Here is a 17997-nt window from a genome sequence, read left to right as displayed (position 1 = left end):
AAGCCAAGTACAGCTGTCTCTACACTCCGCTCGCACTACCGCAGTTCAGCTTCTCCAGCGAGCTGGGTTTCCTTGCCGGCACGATAGAGAGAGCTACCCCCAGCGAAATTTAAGTCGCTTGAATGATGCATACACTTGAAGCTTTCTCGATGCGGAGCTGTGACCCCTCCCTCGACAACAATTTACGGCGACAGGCCAGCTGGCTTAGGTAAGGGGTGTTAGTTTTATTACATGACACTCGAAGTCTTCAGCGTCACACTCTAGAGACTGCCAGAAAATATTTGCATCGTAACAGTGTAGCCATTTGCACATCGTCTTGCTAATAATAATGGAGCCAGTATATTAAATCAGTTGCAATATAGAAGAATATATTTTAGTCTTGGGTTTCGGCATATATAATTTTTTTTCGAGCTATTCATTGATGACACGTGGAGAGTATATGTTCTGATAGTCGTAGAAATATATTTAGGTTGCCCAGCATGAACAGAGAGTTAAGCGCGAATGGTTGTCTGCGATGGTGGTATATTGAAACGGGAACGCCCTACGAGCATTCACGTTTCATTCTCATATTAAGAGGAGTTCGCTAACACCCGGCCGTAAGCATTTAAAACTTGCGCCGAGCGCACAGGCATAGTGGGAACTGCAAGCAAGCTCGCGATGTTCTAGAACACCGGCCAAGGACAAGAGACGTCACGCAGAAGGTTCTTTCGTGTTCCATAGCATTGCTGCATCATCGAAATGTAATATCAATATTTCAAGAACGTCACCTTGCAGGCAGGAATAATGAACGCTGCTAGCCGAAATTTCGTGTCAATCGGTGTAAAGATGGCCACGATATAAAATTTTCTTGGGGCCCACATGTGTAGCCACGCCCACCAACCTTCGGCAATATAAGCGAGTCGCCAGCCTGGGGTAAAGCAGACAGTGTGCAGTGTGCAGCTGCAGTGTGCCGTAGGAAGAGAGTGAGGGGAGTCGGCAGTAAGCCGTGAGTTCAGTGTGTGTGTGTGCAAGTAAGCACGTCGCGATATAATTCGTCACTCGGTCCGGCTGTATACTTGAGTTCAGAAACGTTAGTGTTAGAAGCTTTCTCCGTGGGCTTCATTTCATTTAAAGACTGTGTGAAAACAGCGATAGTGTTTCTAGCCAGCCTTGATTTCATTTAAAGACTGTGTTTCCAGCCACCCCTGATTTCATTTAAAGACTGTGTTTCTAGCCAAGCCTGATTTCATTTAAAGACTGTGTGAAAACAGCGATAGTGTTTCTAGCCAGCCTTGATTTCATTTAAAGACTGTGTTTCTAGCCAACCCTGATTTCATTTAAAGACTGTGTTTCTAGCCAACCCTGATTTCATTTAAAGACTGTGTGAAAACAGCGATAGTGTTTCTAGCCAGCCCTGATTTCATTTAAAGACTGTGTTTCTAGCCAACCCTGATTTCATTTAAAGACTGTGTGAAAACAGCGATAGTGTTTCTAGCCAGCCTTGATTTCATTTAAAGACTGTGTTTCTAGCCAACCCTGATTTCATTTAAAGACTGTGTGAAAACAGCGATAATGTTTCTAGTCAGCCTTGATTTCATTTCAAGACTATGTTTCTAGCCAACCCTGATTTCATTTAAAGACTGTGTGAAAACAGCGATAGTGTTTCTAGCCAGCCTTGATTTCATTTAAAGACTGTGTTTCTAGCATAAACTGTGCCAACCTCGATTTCATTTAAAGACTGTGTGAAAACAGCGATAGTGTTTCGAGCATAGACTGTGCCAGCCTGCATTTCATTTAAAGACTGTGTTTATCCATTTTCGGAACTGTGTTCGTAATAAAACTGTGCCGACCTTCATTTCATTTAAAGACTGTGTCTATCCGTTGAACTGTGTTCGTAATAAACTGTGCCAACATTCCCTCTTAAAGACAGTGGAATACAGTATCGTGATTTCTTTCCGAGGAACCATGTCAATTCCCATTATAACCTGTTCAGAATCACGTATGATCTTAAGTGCCAGTGATAATTTTCTGAAAATTACGACGTAACAGAACTTGGACAGTCGTTTATTTCAACTAGTGTGTGAATATTGTGCTCATGGAGTACAGTGCAGAGACTGTACCCGGTGAATTTAATTTTCTTTATGAAGTGCTCAATCACTGCACCTCCGAAGGTCCTAGATTGTTTTCGTTTGTTTATTATTCCAAATACGATAATTCCTTCCATCTTATCCTCGTGGAACTGTGACTCTAACTTTATCCTTGCTGCTAAAGTGCGTTCAACATCATTGACTGTGGGAACTATTTCGGCGTGCTTCGCCTTAGAGAGGTGTCACACCAGTGTCCCATGACGTCCAATGTGGAAGCTCCACATTTCCCCGTTCCTGCCTCAGGTTCGAGTCATCAACACTAATACAGAGAAAACACCAACGACGGAAGACAACGCCGACGCCGACCGCAAGACGACGCAGCCGCCGCAGGACGACGTCCTCTCCACGCCTTCAGGGACAACTCCACGATTCAGCTGTAAAAGGTGACAATTCTTTGCATATCTATTGAATAAACTGAAGGATCCACTTAATCATGAAAATTTTTTTTCCACTACCCTTCTCTCTCTCACTCTCTTAGCATGGGCCGTACACGCCTTGTCGTTCCTCATGCTCTCCGATAAACTGAAGTACGGGCGTTCCTGTTTCAGAGAGAAGGTAGTGAATAGTGGCACCCATGACGTTGGGGCCCGATTAAAGAGAGTGAATAGTGGCACCCATGACGTTGGGGCCCGATTAAAGAGAGTGAATAGTGGCACCCGTGACGTTGGGGCCCGATTAAAGAGAGTAAAGTGATAAAAATTAACTTTGAATTCAGTGATATCTTAACTTACCAATTCAAATAAAAGTGCATAGTACGTACGTTAATTCCAGTTCAGTGAATGTGTTAAAATTTTACGAAGTTCAATTCAATGACTTTGGCGAAATTTTTAACTTTTGGCACAGAACTCTGATTAAGTTTATGGCACAAGTGATTATTTTTTTCTTTCTCTTTCTCTTGCTATGTAAAACATTTCAGGCATAATATTTATGCACAGTCTCATATAAATTTTTGATATTTATGTCAGTGAAACATTGAACTTTACCATTGGACAATAATGGTGATATTTAATTTTATGCACAAGGGTGTTTGATATTTTGTGTTGGTGAAATTTTGATCTTTACCATTGGACAATAATGGTGATTTTACGTATGAGGTGAATGATTGTATTTTCTGCATTTTGTGAAAATAACGACATTAATATGGAAAATATACTAGCTGCCATTGAGGATTTAAAAATCAGTCTAAATGACAGGATTACGGAAAGTAACACTAATCTCGGGCGTAGGATTGCTGAATCTAACGCGGCCTTGGAAAGTCGTATGGAAGCCACTAAGGCTAGTATAGGTCAACTTAGGGAGGCTAATGATGCCAACATTGTAAAATTGACAGAATCTGTTGATCAAAAGTTTGCAGAAGTTAATAATAATTTGGAACGTAGGCTCAATAGTGCAGGTGCCGAAATTGAAAAACGATTTAAAGAATCTAACAAAAGAATGGATTCTAAGTTTACGGAAATAAATGAAAGATTAACACGTGACTTAGAAACCATTAAGCAAGATATAAAATCGCAAGTGGCGGAGGACTTAAAACTTGCTTTCCCGTCTTCTTCTCAGGAAGTCCTTAAAGAAGTAGAAAGCTTAAAGGAAGAATTTCAAGAGTCCCATGCTCAATTATCTCTTGCGCAAACTAAAATCGCTTCTATTCAAGACAAACTTCATTAATCTGTTAAAAATAATTTCATGAAGTTGGGAAACGAAATTACTCTTCTGAAAAGTCAGCAAGAGGAGGCCGATAAACGTGTCAAGACTCAGTTAGATAATGCTCACACGCAGATTACTCGTATCTGTCGCGATGTAGCAGAAGCCAAGACCGACATAGAAAAGGAGGTCAAGGAAATTGAGAATTCCGTACAGGGGATAATTAAAACCCTAAAACTTGAACTCCAAGGAGGTATAGAAGCTCTCAACAGCAAAGTATCGCAAATCGAACAGGATGTTTCATCATCTAGCCTTCACAACACTAGTGGAGAATCCATGAATGTTTCCACAGTTTTTAAAATAACTGAGGAAAACCAGCCAAATTTTCGGGGAAGGAGGAGTATACTGCTAAGGAGTTTCTCCTCAACCTCGAAGAGTTCTTTCAAGAAAATCACGTTAAGACCGACCGCCGATTACGAATAGCGTCCCGATTGTTAGAAGGCAAGGCGTTAATGTGGTTTACCGCTTTTAAATTCAGTATTAACACTTACGAAGAGTTTAAGGAAGCCTTACTAAGACGCTTTTGGAGTGCTGAGGCTCAGCACCTGATAAAACTTCCATTATACTCCAGAAAGTATAACACATCCGTTAATTCCTCGCGATATTCAGATTATCTTATATCTCAGCTTAAAAAGATGCAGTTTTTCGACCCTCCTTTGCCGGAGCAAGAACTTATTCAGGTCATAACGCTGCAATTTCCACCAAATGTTCAGGAAATATTGGTGGCAGCAAACGTCCAGGACTTGGAGCAGCTCGATGATGTCCTGAGGAAACTCGATACTGCGCACACTCAGAGCGCAGCAAAAGCAGGTCGAACCAAAGAAACTACGACCAACTTTACGGAAATGAAGACTCCGGTTCAAGTAATTCCAGAACCGCGAGAAGAAAGAGAAACTCGCCGAGATATTCCGTTTCGGTACAGAAGATCTAGGAATCGTCCCTACGAAGGGAGGGCTAAGTTTCAACCTGGACCTTCATGGAGGCAGGCAGCTAACCAACCCAATGATAATAGGAACTCCCAGCGGGAAGAATTAGAGAAACGTTGGAGAGAGACTACGGAATATGTAAGGAATAAGAACAGGGAAGAGGGCTTACCTGGAGCAGCTTCTTTGGAATACCAGGCAGAGATGCAGAGAAGAAATGAGAGAACGGAAATGGATCCAAGAGCTACGGGTACCAAAAAAAAACTTTGACGAAGCAATAAAGAGATTGCCTGAAAACCCGGAGGGAGGAGAGGTAGTATGTAGTGCACTCATTAACCATTGGTATTTAGAGGATGCAGATTTACTATATGAGGATTCAACACCACGACAGCCTCAGATACAACGCGGCTTACCGATCATTATCATTAAGTTAGGCAATATGATTGTCCACTCTTTAGTAGACTCAGGATCGCAAGCCTCACTAATTTCGCAGAAATTAATAGATGTGGCGCAGGAGACGACCTACATCTCCATCTTGCCGGTTGCTCAAGTTAAGGTTAAAGGCATAGTTCCTGACAAAGCTATTAAATGCAAATTCCAAGCGTTTCTTGAGTTAGAAATTGGTGGTGTTAAGTTCCAACATCTATTTTTGATTTTGACGCAAATGAAATTTGACTTAATCCTTGGATCAGACTTTCTCATTCAACATGGGGGAATCATTGATTATCCCGCTAATGTGATTAAATTTTTCCACGTCGAATCTGTAGGGCTACAGTTGGTTACTTATAATGACGTGAATAATCCGGAATGTGAGACCCCGATGGACATAGTAGAAGGCAAGATGAGCGAGGCTCCGCCTGTCGAAGAAAGCGTCCACGAAGAGGGGCGACCCGAGGAAGTGGGACCCGTAGAGGACCAGATGGCGTCCATCATCGATGATGAGTTGAACGAGGACCACTACAACTTCACGCTTTACGCCAATGTAGCTGAAAGCCCAGATTACGATGATGATGAAGTAATAAAGGCAATCCAAGAGCTTTTCAAGAAGTTTCCAGACGTATTTTCCGAGAAACCTGGAGTCATTAAGGGTTTCAAGCACCACTTAGATGTTACTGACACTTCACCTTATAAGAAACGGCCTTATCCGATACCCATGAAGTACTTGGAAGAAGCTCGGGTCATCATTAAACAGATGGAGAATGATGGAATCATATCAAAATGCGTCACACCTTACATTAATCCTCTGGCTATAGTGAGAAGACTGTTCAAATTTCTGAAATACTTTACTAGGAGATGAGCGAAAAGAAAATCGCCCAGCAATTTTCTTTTTCCCGAGCAGGGGGGGAGATGAAACGGGAACGCCCTACGAGCATTCACGTTTCATTCTCTTATTAAGAGGAGTTCGCTAACACCCGGCCGTAAGCATTTAAAACTTGCGCCGAGCGCACAGGCATAGTGGGAACTGCAAGCAAGCTCGCGATGTTCTAGAACACCGGCCAAGGACAAGCGACGTCACGCAGAAGGTTCTTTCGTGTTCCATAGCATTGCTGCATGAACGAAATGTAATATCAATATTTCAAGAACGTCACCTTGCAGGCAGGAATAATGAACGCTGCTAGCCGAAATTTCGTGTCAATCGGTGTAAAGATGGCCAAGATATAAAATTTTCTTGGGGCCCACATGTGTAGCCACGCCCACCAACCTTCGGCAATATAAGCGAGTCGCCAGCCTGGGGTAAAGCAGACAGTGTGCAGTGTGCAGCTGCAGTGTGCCGTAGGCAGAGAGTGAGGGGAGTCGGCAGTAAGCCGTGAGTTCAGTGTGTGTGTGTGTGTGTGCAAGTAAGCACGTCGCGATATAATTCGTCACTCGGTCCGGCTGTATACTTGAGTTCAGAAACGTTAGTGTAAGAAGCTTTCTCCGTGGGCTTCATTTCATTTAAAGACTGTGTGAAAACACCGATAGTGTTTCTAGCCAGCCTTGATTTCATTTAAAGACTGTGTTTCTAGCATAAACTGTGCCAACCTCGATTTCATTTAAAGACTGTTTGAAAACAGCGATAGTGTTTCTAGCCAACCCTGATTTCATTTAAAGACTGTGTGAAAACAGCGATAGTGTTTCTAGCCAGCCTTGATTTCATTTAAAGACTGTGTTTCTAGCCAACCCTGATTTCATTTAAAGACTGTGTGAAAACAGCGATAGTGTTTCTAGCCAGTCTTGATTTCATTTAAAGACTGTGTTTCTAGCCAACCCTGATTTCATTTAAAGACTGTGTGAAAACAGCGATAGTGTTTCTAGCCAGCCTTGATTTCATTTAATGACTGTGTTTCTAGCATAAACTGTGCCAACCTCGATTTCATTTAAAGACTGTGTGAAAACAGCGATAGTGTTTCTAGCATAGACTGTGCCAGCCTGCATTTCATTTAAAGACTGTGTTTATCCATTTTCGGAACTGTGTTCGTAATAAAACTGTGCCGACCTTCATTTCATTTAAAGACTGTGTCTATCCGTTGAACTGTGTTCGTAATAAACTGTGCCAACATTCCCTCTTAAAGACAGTGGAATACAGTATCGTGATTTCTTTCCGAGGAACCATGCCAATTCCCATCATAACCTGTTCAGAATCACGTATGATCTTAAGTGCCAGTGATAATCTTCTGAAAATTACGACGTAACAGAACTTGGACAGTCGTTTATTTCAACTAGTGTGTGAATATTGTGCTCATGGAGTACAGTGCAGAGACTGTACCCGGTGAATTTAATTTTCTTTATGAAGTGCTCAATCACTGCACCTCGGAAGGTCCTAGATTGTTTTCGTTTGTTTATTATTCCAAATACGATAATTCCTTCCATCTTATCCTCGTGGAACTGTGACTCTAACTTTATCCTTGCTGCTAAAGTGCGTTCAACATCATTGACTGTGGGAACTATTTCGGCGTGCTTCGCCTTAGAGAGGTGTCACACCAGTGTCCCATGACGTCCAATGTGGAAGCTCCACATTTCCCCGTTCCTGCCTCAGGTTCGAGTCATCAACACTAATACAGAGAAAACACCAACGACGGAAGACAACGCCGACGCCGACCGCAAGACGACGTCCTCTCCACGCCTTCAGGGACAACTCCACGATTCAGCTGTAAAAGGTGACAATTCTTTGCATATCTATTGAATAAACTGAAGAATCCACTTAATCATGAACATTTTTTTTCACTACCCTTCTCTCTCTCACTCTCTTAGCATGGGCCGTACACGCCTTGTCGTTCCTCATGCTCTCCGATAAACTGAAGTACGGGCGTTCCTGTTTCAATATAGTGAATCTTTGTAGTGTTCCTCTTGCATTATAGGTGAAGGTTTCGCGAGTTCTGTGGCATTCTTCATGAATATAACGTGTGTTATACGTCTTGACAAATATTTTTCCCTCGTCTGTCGTTGATGCACGTACACTCAGTATGCTAGTGAAACTCTAAAACTTCCACGACGGTAAAATACCAGTTAAATTTTGTCAATTACTTTAGATTAGGCTTTTTAATTAAAAAACAAATAGTTCCAGGGTAGTTTTGTGAAAACCATGACTGTACTATCTATCCCGAAGCGTCACCAGATGAAACTGTAAGTACATTGTTTAAAATCTGCTATAGATTAAGTTATGATGGTGTCGTCACTGCTGTGAATATCAATTTGGAAGTGTGTGCGGGCATGTGGTTGAAAATATTCTTGAAAGATCTTTCTCAGGTAGAGCTTTCCACGAAAAATGCAGCGTTATAAAATGGTAATGTTAAATTCAGAGAGTGTAGTGGTGCTACGACTGTTTATACATTAAAAACCCTTTTGGCGCTGGGGTAATGAATATGTTCACCGCACGCCACTGAGGACGGTAGTAGGAGAAGGACGTACAATTGTTCCCAATCTCCCCTATGAATGCCTAGTTTCAAGTGAGAGAGAAATCTGTTACTATTTATCGCATGTATTCAATTTTACTGAAGATAAATGGCTTACCTGTTGGTGAAGACGTAATGTGACGAGCAGGGTGAACTCTCGAGGGAAACTTCCTGCCTTGTTAGTTTCCTTGACTGGGAACAGTTCTGACGACGGCACCCAGATGTAGGAGTTCGGTCTGAGTCTCCAGGCTGAGGGACGGGCGGGGACATGCTCCCACTGAGCCCGAGAAGGATGAAAGTAGCGGCGATCTTCCAGAGAAAGCGGGTCCACCGCTCCTGAAAATAAATAAGAATATCCACATTTCAATCGATCAGCAGCCCTAACTATAGACTTGATAGTTGTTCTATACATGGTTAAAATAATGCAATGTGCAAGTATCATATCAATCGCAGAGCTAACATGTTACATTCATACGTTCCTGAATAGTAAGTATCAAACGGATACAATTCTAAGGATATTTCACCTAATAAAAGGGGCCCCCTCTGTTAATTTTGCCAATCCTGTGCTTGTGGGATGGAACGAGATCCGAGAGGCAGCATACCCGATCACTAGGAGGCTGGGAGTGACTCAGTAAGATGCTGATATATGACCACAGGTAGATGGGAGCTATGATACCTGCAACATATCCTACAGCTCCTGGAAGGTGAGTGTCGAAGGATCCAGGGAACGAACATGACAAACGAGATGGTTCACAAATATTGTATTACCTCACGTCTGGAGAATAAGGCGGCCAGGGAACAGTGTGTGTATGTGTGTACGTCGTCTCCAAGAATGAATTCATACGAAGTTGGTCGAGGTGGCCCTCCATATGGATAGGTGTTCCTAGAGAATGGCATGATAAAATTCCCTGGCCGTAACATTGCCATCTCCAGTTTGGGTTCTACAAGCGATGCCTTCAGTGTGGTTTATCCTTCACTGTTCCTCGCCTGACACGTCAGGGTGCATCCGGTCGATCAAGTACTGAACGGGGTTCATCAGAGAAGAAAACCCTTCGCCAATCAGCGGAGGTCCTGCTCCGTTTCTACCGTGCAAATGCAATACTGATTTTTCCAACTTGCCTCGTCCACTTATCGTTAGTCTCCTTCCCTCTAGAGATGGTATTGTAGACCCTTAAGATGAGTTCCTGGCTGTACGTTCGTTGACTGGTCGCCTAGTGTCGCTGTGGTGCACTTACTTCGGAGGATGTTGTCGTGACAGGCAGTTCTTTCCTAGTCCAAGCAAGATGCAGTTGTGTGCATACAATATAAGCAGAACTACGGTCTCTGTTGTGAAGGGTAGTTGAATGTGAGTGGCGGCATTTGAGAATGTCGTTGTTTGAACAACAGCCAAATTTACGGTTCTGCCAAAAGTTATGCAAATCTGCTAGCGAAATATTTCAAATTATGACATCGAAATCGTTCGTATCTCCACGGCGGATAGAAGTCCCGAAAAGGCAGGTCAAAAGACTACGTGATCCCTGAACTGGTAGCGCCAGTCCACGAACATACTGACTGTAGTACGTACATATGTGTACAGTGTGTTGCCTACACTGTAGTCGCCAGTCCACGAACTTATTGACTGTAGTACGTACATAGGTGTACACTGCGTTGCGTACACCGTAGGCGCCAGCCCACTAACTTATTGATTGTAGTAGTATATACCGCAGTTCAGTTAGAAAATAACGAAGAGTTCTGAAGCGTAACTTCTACCTTATTCAAAGTCTACACTCACCTTCACACGAGAATATGTTACAGCGACGTCTCTCCTTGTTGTATCCCTGACAGTCTCCTTTCTGTCTGCAGAACCGCCGTCTCTCCTGAGTTCCTTCACCACAGGAGGCGCTGCATGCCGACCAGTCAGACCAAGGTTCCCAGCCTGGAACAACAAGAAATGATGGCTGTTAAAACTGAACGTGCATATGCAAAACGATTACAAATCTACCAAAAGTATCAGACTCCTCTGTTATAGCATATGAAAAAGCATTGGCGATGCCTGGCTTTGTAAGATATTACAAACAAATTAATGCATAATGAAAATGTCCCTTCTTTATTGCGTTATTATCATTATTAATATTATTATTCATGGTAAGACCGAAAGAGTTCACAACTTCAACTACCTCGGAAAAATAGCGAGAGAGAAGACACCTACACCAGGCAAGAGAAGATAGCCGCTGCTTTTCGCAGGCACATGCTTTATACAAGATAATGTGGATTATTTTTTGGGTGGGCACTCGCTTCCTGATTCCTGCCCCCGGGTAACAGTAATGTACTCTGTAACTGTACTCTTGTATTTTCACCGTACTAAGATATTGGTTTCATTTCTCTCCTCTTATCCTTCTCAATTTATTTAATTGCCTAAAACCCTGTTCCTCCTTCTTCTTGGCCATTAATTCTTAACCAGACCAGATTAATTAACTAACCTGTAATTCTTATTCACTGTCATTACATTTTAACATTTCTAATATTTGTCTTATCCTTTCATGACATCGTTTGGTAATTAACCTCTAAAATTTACTAGATTTAATCTGATACTGAGGTCACCATTGCATTATCCGCTCTAAGCTTGCTCTCCACTCTTTTATCCCTTTGAGGTAAGTTGTCATTGTTCGTTCTTGCATGTTTAATATTTTTCTGTTCTTATTTTGACTTGGGGTGTAGTGACATTGTAGTGGTATGCATGTTGTCTGTGTAAGTGTACAGTGTGTGCGAATCTTTACCTAACCTGATCTTGGTACTTGGTAACACTTTTCTGTGCACCTCTTAAGTTACTGTGTTCCCTTATTACCTGCCACGTTTAGGTGTTTTCATTTATATTAACTGTACGTTACAGTGGTAGCAGAGAATTGCAATTGTGACCTCGAGTAACTGATTGATGAAAAAGTTAATTAATTTAACCCCTCATTTATTGATATGTTATTTTTCTAATTTGCTAATTCTGTTAATGTATTAGGCGTATTTGTTACCCTGGTTGGTGCATTCTATTAATCCTGTTTGTTTTATTTTCATGTTGTGCTTCTGGCTTCTACCACCTAACATATTTGCTTGGAGTATGGATGTTTATCTGTTGCAAGTACCCTTTTGATTTGATCATTCTGGAGTTGGTTTGGTGGGTCTCAACATATTTAAAGGGTTTACTATTTTAATTTGATTCTTCCTGGCCTCCTGGAGCATCAACAAGTAAGTCTGTGGCCTTTATTTTGAATTTATTAATCGTATTGGAAATGTAACTTGATAGTGTCCTGTTTGTTTTCTTAGCCACCCTTTAGGGTAATTTTCTCACTGAAACACTGTGTGGATCTAAACCATAATATGCCTCTATTTACCCAGCTTTATGTGAAGTGTGATGTATGCAGATTTTATGAACATCTTGAAGATATGTCACTTATTGTAGTATATCCTAGTGTTTTGATCATCTAGGCCTAACCTCAACATTATATTTCTCTAAGATGCTAAGTTTAATATGTTTAATACCATGTTATTTATTTCAGCACTATGATGTTCTGCTTATTCTGGTTTAGCGAATTTCAAAATTATTCCTTTTTATAATATTGCCTTGAATACTCAATGTGTTATGCCAGATACTCCGTTGTCAATGTCCTACGAGTTACATCTTATAATAAAATTGTGTGTTTTTAATGTACGCTTATCTTCTGCATCCATGTGTTGAAATCTCTTATTTAGGCCCATATCGGGGATGTACTGAGGACACTTAATCCTTTTGCCTGTGATTGGTTTGGTACGTGTTTCTAATGTTACTGTTGTTATTTGTGGTTATTGGTATTATTGTGGGTGATGCATAAAACACTCTGGTGGGTTACATAACCTTTTTAGTTACCACTTATGTCATGTTGGTAAGGGACCTGGTTGATTGTGTGCGTGTGTGTGTAATCTCGTAGTGACTTGAATTAATTCTTCTTATCTATTTCATTTATTATTTTATGGTTTCTGTTCTCTAGGGAAAATTTTGTCTTGCTTTTCTCAGTTACCTGTCTCTGATTTAATCTTGGGTGTTCAACTAAAATTATTATAAACATTTATTACTGTTATGTGTTGCTGGTATTTTGATGGATAGTTATGGGTGAAATCCCTAGCCTTAATCAGTACTGAATTTAGTGATGTCTCTGTCTGGACATGTTAATGAATCCTGGCATTCCTTTGAATTTTAACTGTTATCCCTTGCTTTATGTGGGTAGTTGCTGTTGTGAGAAATTTTTTTTTAGCTAGTAGCACGACCTGTTTTCCCTGAGTAGCTCTGGTGTCTTGAATTTATTACTCCTACAAAATTGTACCTCATTCTCACTATCTCCATTGTCTGACATGTTATGTACCATCTGGAAGATCTAGTCTTCTATGATTCTGTTGTCTGGTGGTTATTATTGCTTATTGTGTTCTAAATTTTCTTCTTTTTATGTTCTGATTCTGGGAAAAGTTTTCCGTGCCTATCTAGTTATTCCCTTGTTCTCGCACGTAGCCAACCTTGTGTTGTACACGATGTATTTCTCAGATAAGTATGGGATTATCTGTTGTGCATCTTGGCAGTGGGGAGTGTTAGCTTGTTGTCAGTCTGGTCAATTATGGGGTCTTCGAGACTCACTCTGATATTTTCCCTTGTCTTACCGATTGCCAATTGTCATCATATACCCATGTCTCGGCGGGTGTATTTTATTTAATCTTGAGATGCCTAGTGCTAGGCAAGGTTATCACGGACGGTATGGGACGTCTCGTATGTGAGGTAATTCACATTATTAGTTTAGATTGTTTTCCAGAGGCCCTCTTAGGGAATTTGTCGTTTTTTGGGTATGCATCGGCCCCCGACATCATTTTGAATTTGGTGTTTTCTGGTATGGGGTATTATGCTCTTTTTCAAACTGTATCGGATCACCTGATTTTTAATGTAGTCACTTATTCATTTTATTAAGCTAGGAGGATGTTGACCTACCAATTTCGTTCATTTTATATCTGAAACTTTGATTTTTTAGCCTTCCTTGTTTCTCCTTGTCCTGTTTGTCTGTGGTTTTATGAGCTAACTATATTTTCATGAACTTGCCAGTCTGTTGTATTTTATTCAAGTAATAGTTTGTTATTTAATATATACACAAATGATCGGCCACAGTCTAAAGACACCAAGAGTTTCATCAATGCTGATGACCTTGCTCTCGCTGTCCAGTCAGATAGTTTTGAAGCGATAGAATGCACCCCGAAACCTGCCCTGGAAGAACTCGGCAACTACTATGATCAAATCCAACTTGTGTCAAACGCGAGCAAAACCCAAGTTTGAGCATTCCATTTACGACATCGACAAGCCAAGAGGAAACTCTTTGTGACATGGAATGGAGCTACGCTAGACCACTGCTTCCATTCTAAATACTTGGGCGTCACTCTCGATCGCAGCCTCACCTTCAAGGTGCACTGTATCAATGTAAAACAAAAGGTCTCTTCTAGGAACACACTACTTAGAAAACTTGTTGGATCTACTTGGGGCACACACACACAAACTGTTAGAACTACTGCTCTAGCCTTATATTACTCCGCTGGTGAATATGCCTTTCCAGCGTGGTACAAATCTGCCCACGCAAAACAGATTGATGTGGCACTCAATGAAAGCTGTAGAATAATTACTGGTGTCCTGAAGCCAACTCCTCTCGAGAAAATCAATTACCTTGCCGCACGGTACACCATTCCTGAGTTCTGGTGGAATTCTACATCTTCCTCTATCCTTCATCTCGATGGCTATGCGCGCTGGAAACACTGGCCACGTTGTCTACCGCCTTCCAGGCCCTTTCGGCCTCGACCTACATTTTGGAATTTCTGCCACTCGAATTATTTGTAACTTACATCACATGTTATTTTATGTTTCTCCTGCTTTAAAATTTTTCATGTTACCCTCTATTACATTCCCTTGTTGGGGGGGGGGGGGGTTATGGGAGGGGAGAGTTGTAACGATATTTTAACACTGGAATTTATTTAACCATGTCCCTCTTAATATGTGAGCAGAACTGGACGGATCCTTTTCCGTAGAGTCCTGTGTCGTGCTCTGCACGTGATTGGTCTGTCTCCCTCCACCCCCTTTCTTGCTATTACTAACGGGAGTGCGAGTCGAGTGTTGGGGGTAGCCATTTTGCAGTGGATCTCTGTTCTTTCTAAGAGACAGACGTGTTATGTAGGCTGCGATATATATTTCCGGGATTTATCCCGCCCCCCCCCCCCCACCATTTGGGTGGGAATTTTGTAGTGCATTTATTTATTCCGTCTTCTTCTTCGATCTTGTTGTTGCTATTTGCTTTACGTCGCATCGACACAGATAGGTCTTATCGCGACGATGGGATAGGAAAGGCCTAGGAATGGGAAGGAAGCGGCCGTGGCGTTAATTAAGGTACAGCCCCAGTATTTGGCTGGTGTGAAAATGTGAAAACACGGAAAACCATCTTCGGGGCTGCCGACAGTGGGGTTCGAACCCACTATCTCTCGGATGCGAGCTCACAGCTGCGCGTCCCTAACCGCACTTCTTCGATCTGTTTGGTACGTATTATTGGTATATTATCGTTTTGATTCGGATATCCACTCCAACCTTCTCGTTAGTAAATACATATTATAATATAGCTGCTTCTGTTTCATAACTTCGCCGTGCGATTAGGGGCGCGCGGCTGTGAGCTTGCATCCGGGAGATAGTGGGTTCGAATCCCAATGTTGGCAACCATGAAGATGGTTTTCCGTGGTTTCCCATTTTCACACCAAGCAAATGCAATTACGCAGTCATGAGAACCAGCAACTTGGGTTTCTGACATCAGAATACTCTGCCGATAACCCTTCCGACAGTTTTTCGGAATCCCTTTTTTCATCCTGTATATTCTAATAAAACATTAATGACGATTAGCAACACTCAAAAAAGGTACATACTAAGATATGCTTATATAACATTTCACACAGGAGATTACTACAGAACGAAACTGGGCCACGGTAGGCTATATTTAAATATACTAAAGTAGAATGTGTACGTGAGTGACAAACCAAATAAACTTTGTAAGAAGCATAGTAGCAAACGTTTTCCTACAGATAACACACTTAACAGAGTTTCTTCATGCGAACGAGAGAATTTTACGGCTTTACAAATTGAATCTGGAGATGAGATTTTAGTCACGACTGACCTTACAAGCTGAGGATGTGTCTGGCTTGCTTCCATTCCGTTCGGAGACCCTCAATATCCGCCTGTAGCTGGTAGTGTGCTCGCATGGATGACGGATGGGTGGCCTGCCAAGCAGGGGCAAGAAAATGTCCATGGTGGCTGCATCAACTGTACTAACGTAAGAGCTTTTCTATGTTCACTGTTGTTTGGCATAATAACTTATCGATATACGTTAGCAATTTCACACAGCTTGTCGACAAAAAATGAGTATCGAGCATTCACGTTCTCTCTACTCAATAACTCAAGCGGAACGTTTTCGTGCGGGTTCCTCAACCGTTCTTTCCTTGCCTTAGAAGTACACCATATGATATAAGTGACTCAACAAGTGAATGATAAACCATTTAATAATAATAATAATAATAATATTACTGTTTTGACGTCTCACTGACTACTTTGGGCGGTTTTCGCAGATGCCCAGGTGCCGGAATTTTGTTCCACAAAAGTTATTTTACGTACCAGTAAAACTACCGACATATTGACACAACACACTACACTACCAACCACCACACAAACACGCAATAGTTATTACATCCCTCCATATAGGGTTGGCCTCAGTAAGGGCATCCGGTCGTAAAACAGGGCCAAATTAGCGTGTGCGACGCAGTTCGCACCCGCGACCCCGTAGATGTAGGAAAAAGCGGTAGGAAAATAAGAAGAAGACTGTAGTTGCATGGTTATATTCTTTATTTATACAGCATTTAAATCCGATGGAGTAGTTCGGCTGAATGGTTTGCGTGCTGGCCTTTGGTCACAGGGGTCCCGAGTTCGATTCCCGGCAGGGTCTGGAATTTAACAATAATTTGTTAATTTCGCTTGCACGGGGGCTGGGTGTATGTGTCGCCTTCACCACCACCACCACCACCACCACGACGCTCAGGTCGCCTACGGGAGTCAAATCAAAAGACCTGCATCTGGCGAGCCGAACTTGTCCTCGGACACTCCCGGCACTAAAAGCCAAAAGCCATGCGCCATTCCATTCCATTCGATGGAGTAAGAATATTACGTGAAGATATAAGCATACAACCAGATGCAGCTGGAAAGTTAGTAAAATATTGGCTGAGATTAAGAAGGGGTTACGTGGGGGGGGGGGGAGGGGCGGGGAGGTAATATTGAATTTAGCATACAAACCCCAGATGAAACATTTAACTGATAACTACTGGTTTACGAAAGTTAAAAGGATGCTTGATAGAATAGCAATGGGAGAATATTGGGATAGATAGACGGAGAAGAAAGACAAGAATTGGTGCAAGAATGTAACGATTAGAGTGCACGATGTTGACAAGCAAATGTTGATGGCAGAATGTAAGACTGAAAGGAGGTTATTCGAAATCTGTGAAATTACTCAAAAAAGTCAATTAAGAAAGAAAGGCTCACCAACAGAGAAGTAAGAGGTGTGGTGTGGTGGGTAATGGGACAAATGGTCAGAGAGAGAAACGTTACGAGAACCGTTGTGTAGTTTGTGGGGAAATAATGGAAGAGGTGCATCTTTTGAGAGTTTGTAGAGAGGCGGAGGCAATTAGAGTAAAACATCTAGGAAGGGAATATAAAGAAAAATTAGAACGAGAGAAAGAATTCTACACAATTGTTAAATTATTGAATAGGAAATTGCACCGGGAAGAACTTTTTATATTTCAAAAAGTATGTGGCAAAAGGGCGTGGTTCAAATCTCGGTCACTCCATGTGAGATATGTGCTGGACAAACCGCAGACTGGACAGGTTTTTCTCTGCGTACTCCGGTTTTCTCTGCCATCTTTCATTCCAGAAACATTCTCCATTAACATTTTATTTCATCTGTCATTCATTAATCATTGCCCCAGAGGAGTGCGACAGGCTTCGCCAGCCGGCACAATTCCTATCCTCGCCGCTAGATGGGGGCTTCATTCATTCCATCCCTGACCCGGTCACTGACTGTAATTCGCATGCTGTTTAACAGTTAACTTAATAAAAAAGAACTACAGTACAGCAATTTATCTGTTGCTACATTTAATCAAAGCAAAGCAAAGTCACCTCCGTACAGGCTATGAAGGCCCTTGGAGGAGTGGAAGGTAAAGGCTTCCACCATTGTTAACCTCGGCACGTGGTGGGGTACAGTGGTTAGCTCTACGCCCGGCCGCCTTTGCCCCCAGGAATTAACCTGGTACTCATTTTTGGTGTAG

General features: G+C 41.9%; 1 protein-coding gene across 1 annotated transcript in view; it reads right to left on the bottom strand.

Moving 5' to 3' along the window:
• LOC136884148 (uncharacterized) overlaps positions 1-17997 on the bottom strand; it is a 239606-nt gene that overhangs the window by 156939 nt on the left and 64670 nt on the right. The window contains exons 3-4 of the mRNA XM_068229811.1: positions 10391-10534; positions 8738-8955 (exon numbers count right to left, since the gene is read on the bottom strand). Coding sequence (XP_068085912.1) covers positions 8738-8955; positions 10391-10534 — 362 coding nt within the window. The remainder of the gene's footprint in view (positions 1-8737; positions 8956-10390; positions 10535-17997) is intronic.

The sequence above is a fragment of the Anabrus simplex genome, chromosome 12, assembly GCF_040414725.1.
Source record: "Anabrus simplex isolate iqAnaSimp1 chromosome 12, ASM4041472v1, whole genome shotgun sequence".
Taxonomy (NCBI): domain Eukaryota; kingdom Metazoa; phylum Arthropoda; class Insecta; order Orthoptera; family Tettigoniidae; genus Anabrus; species Anabrus simplex.
Note: the sequence above shows the minus strand (reverse complement) of the source record. Positions and strands in the feature narration are given on the sequence as shown.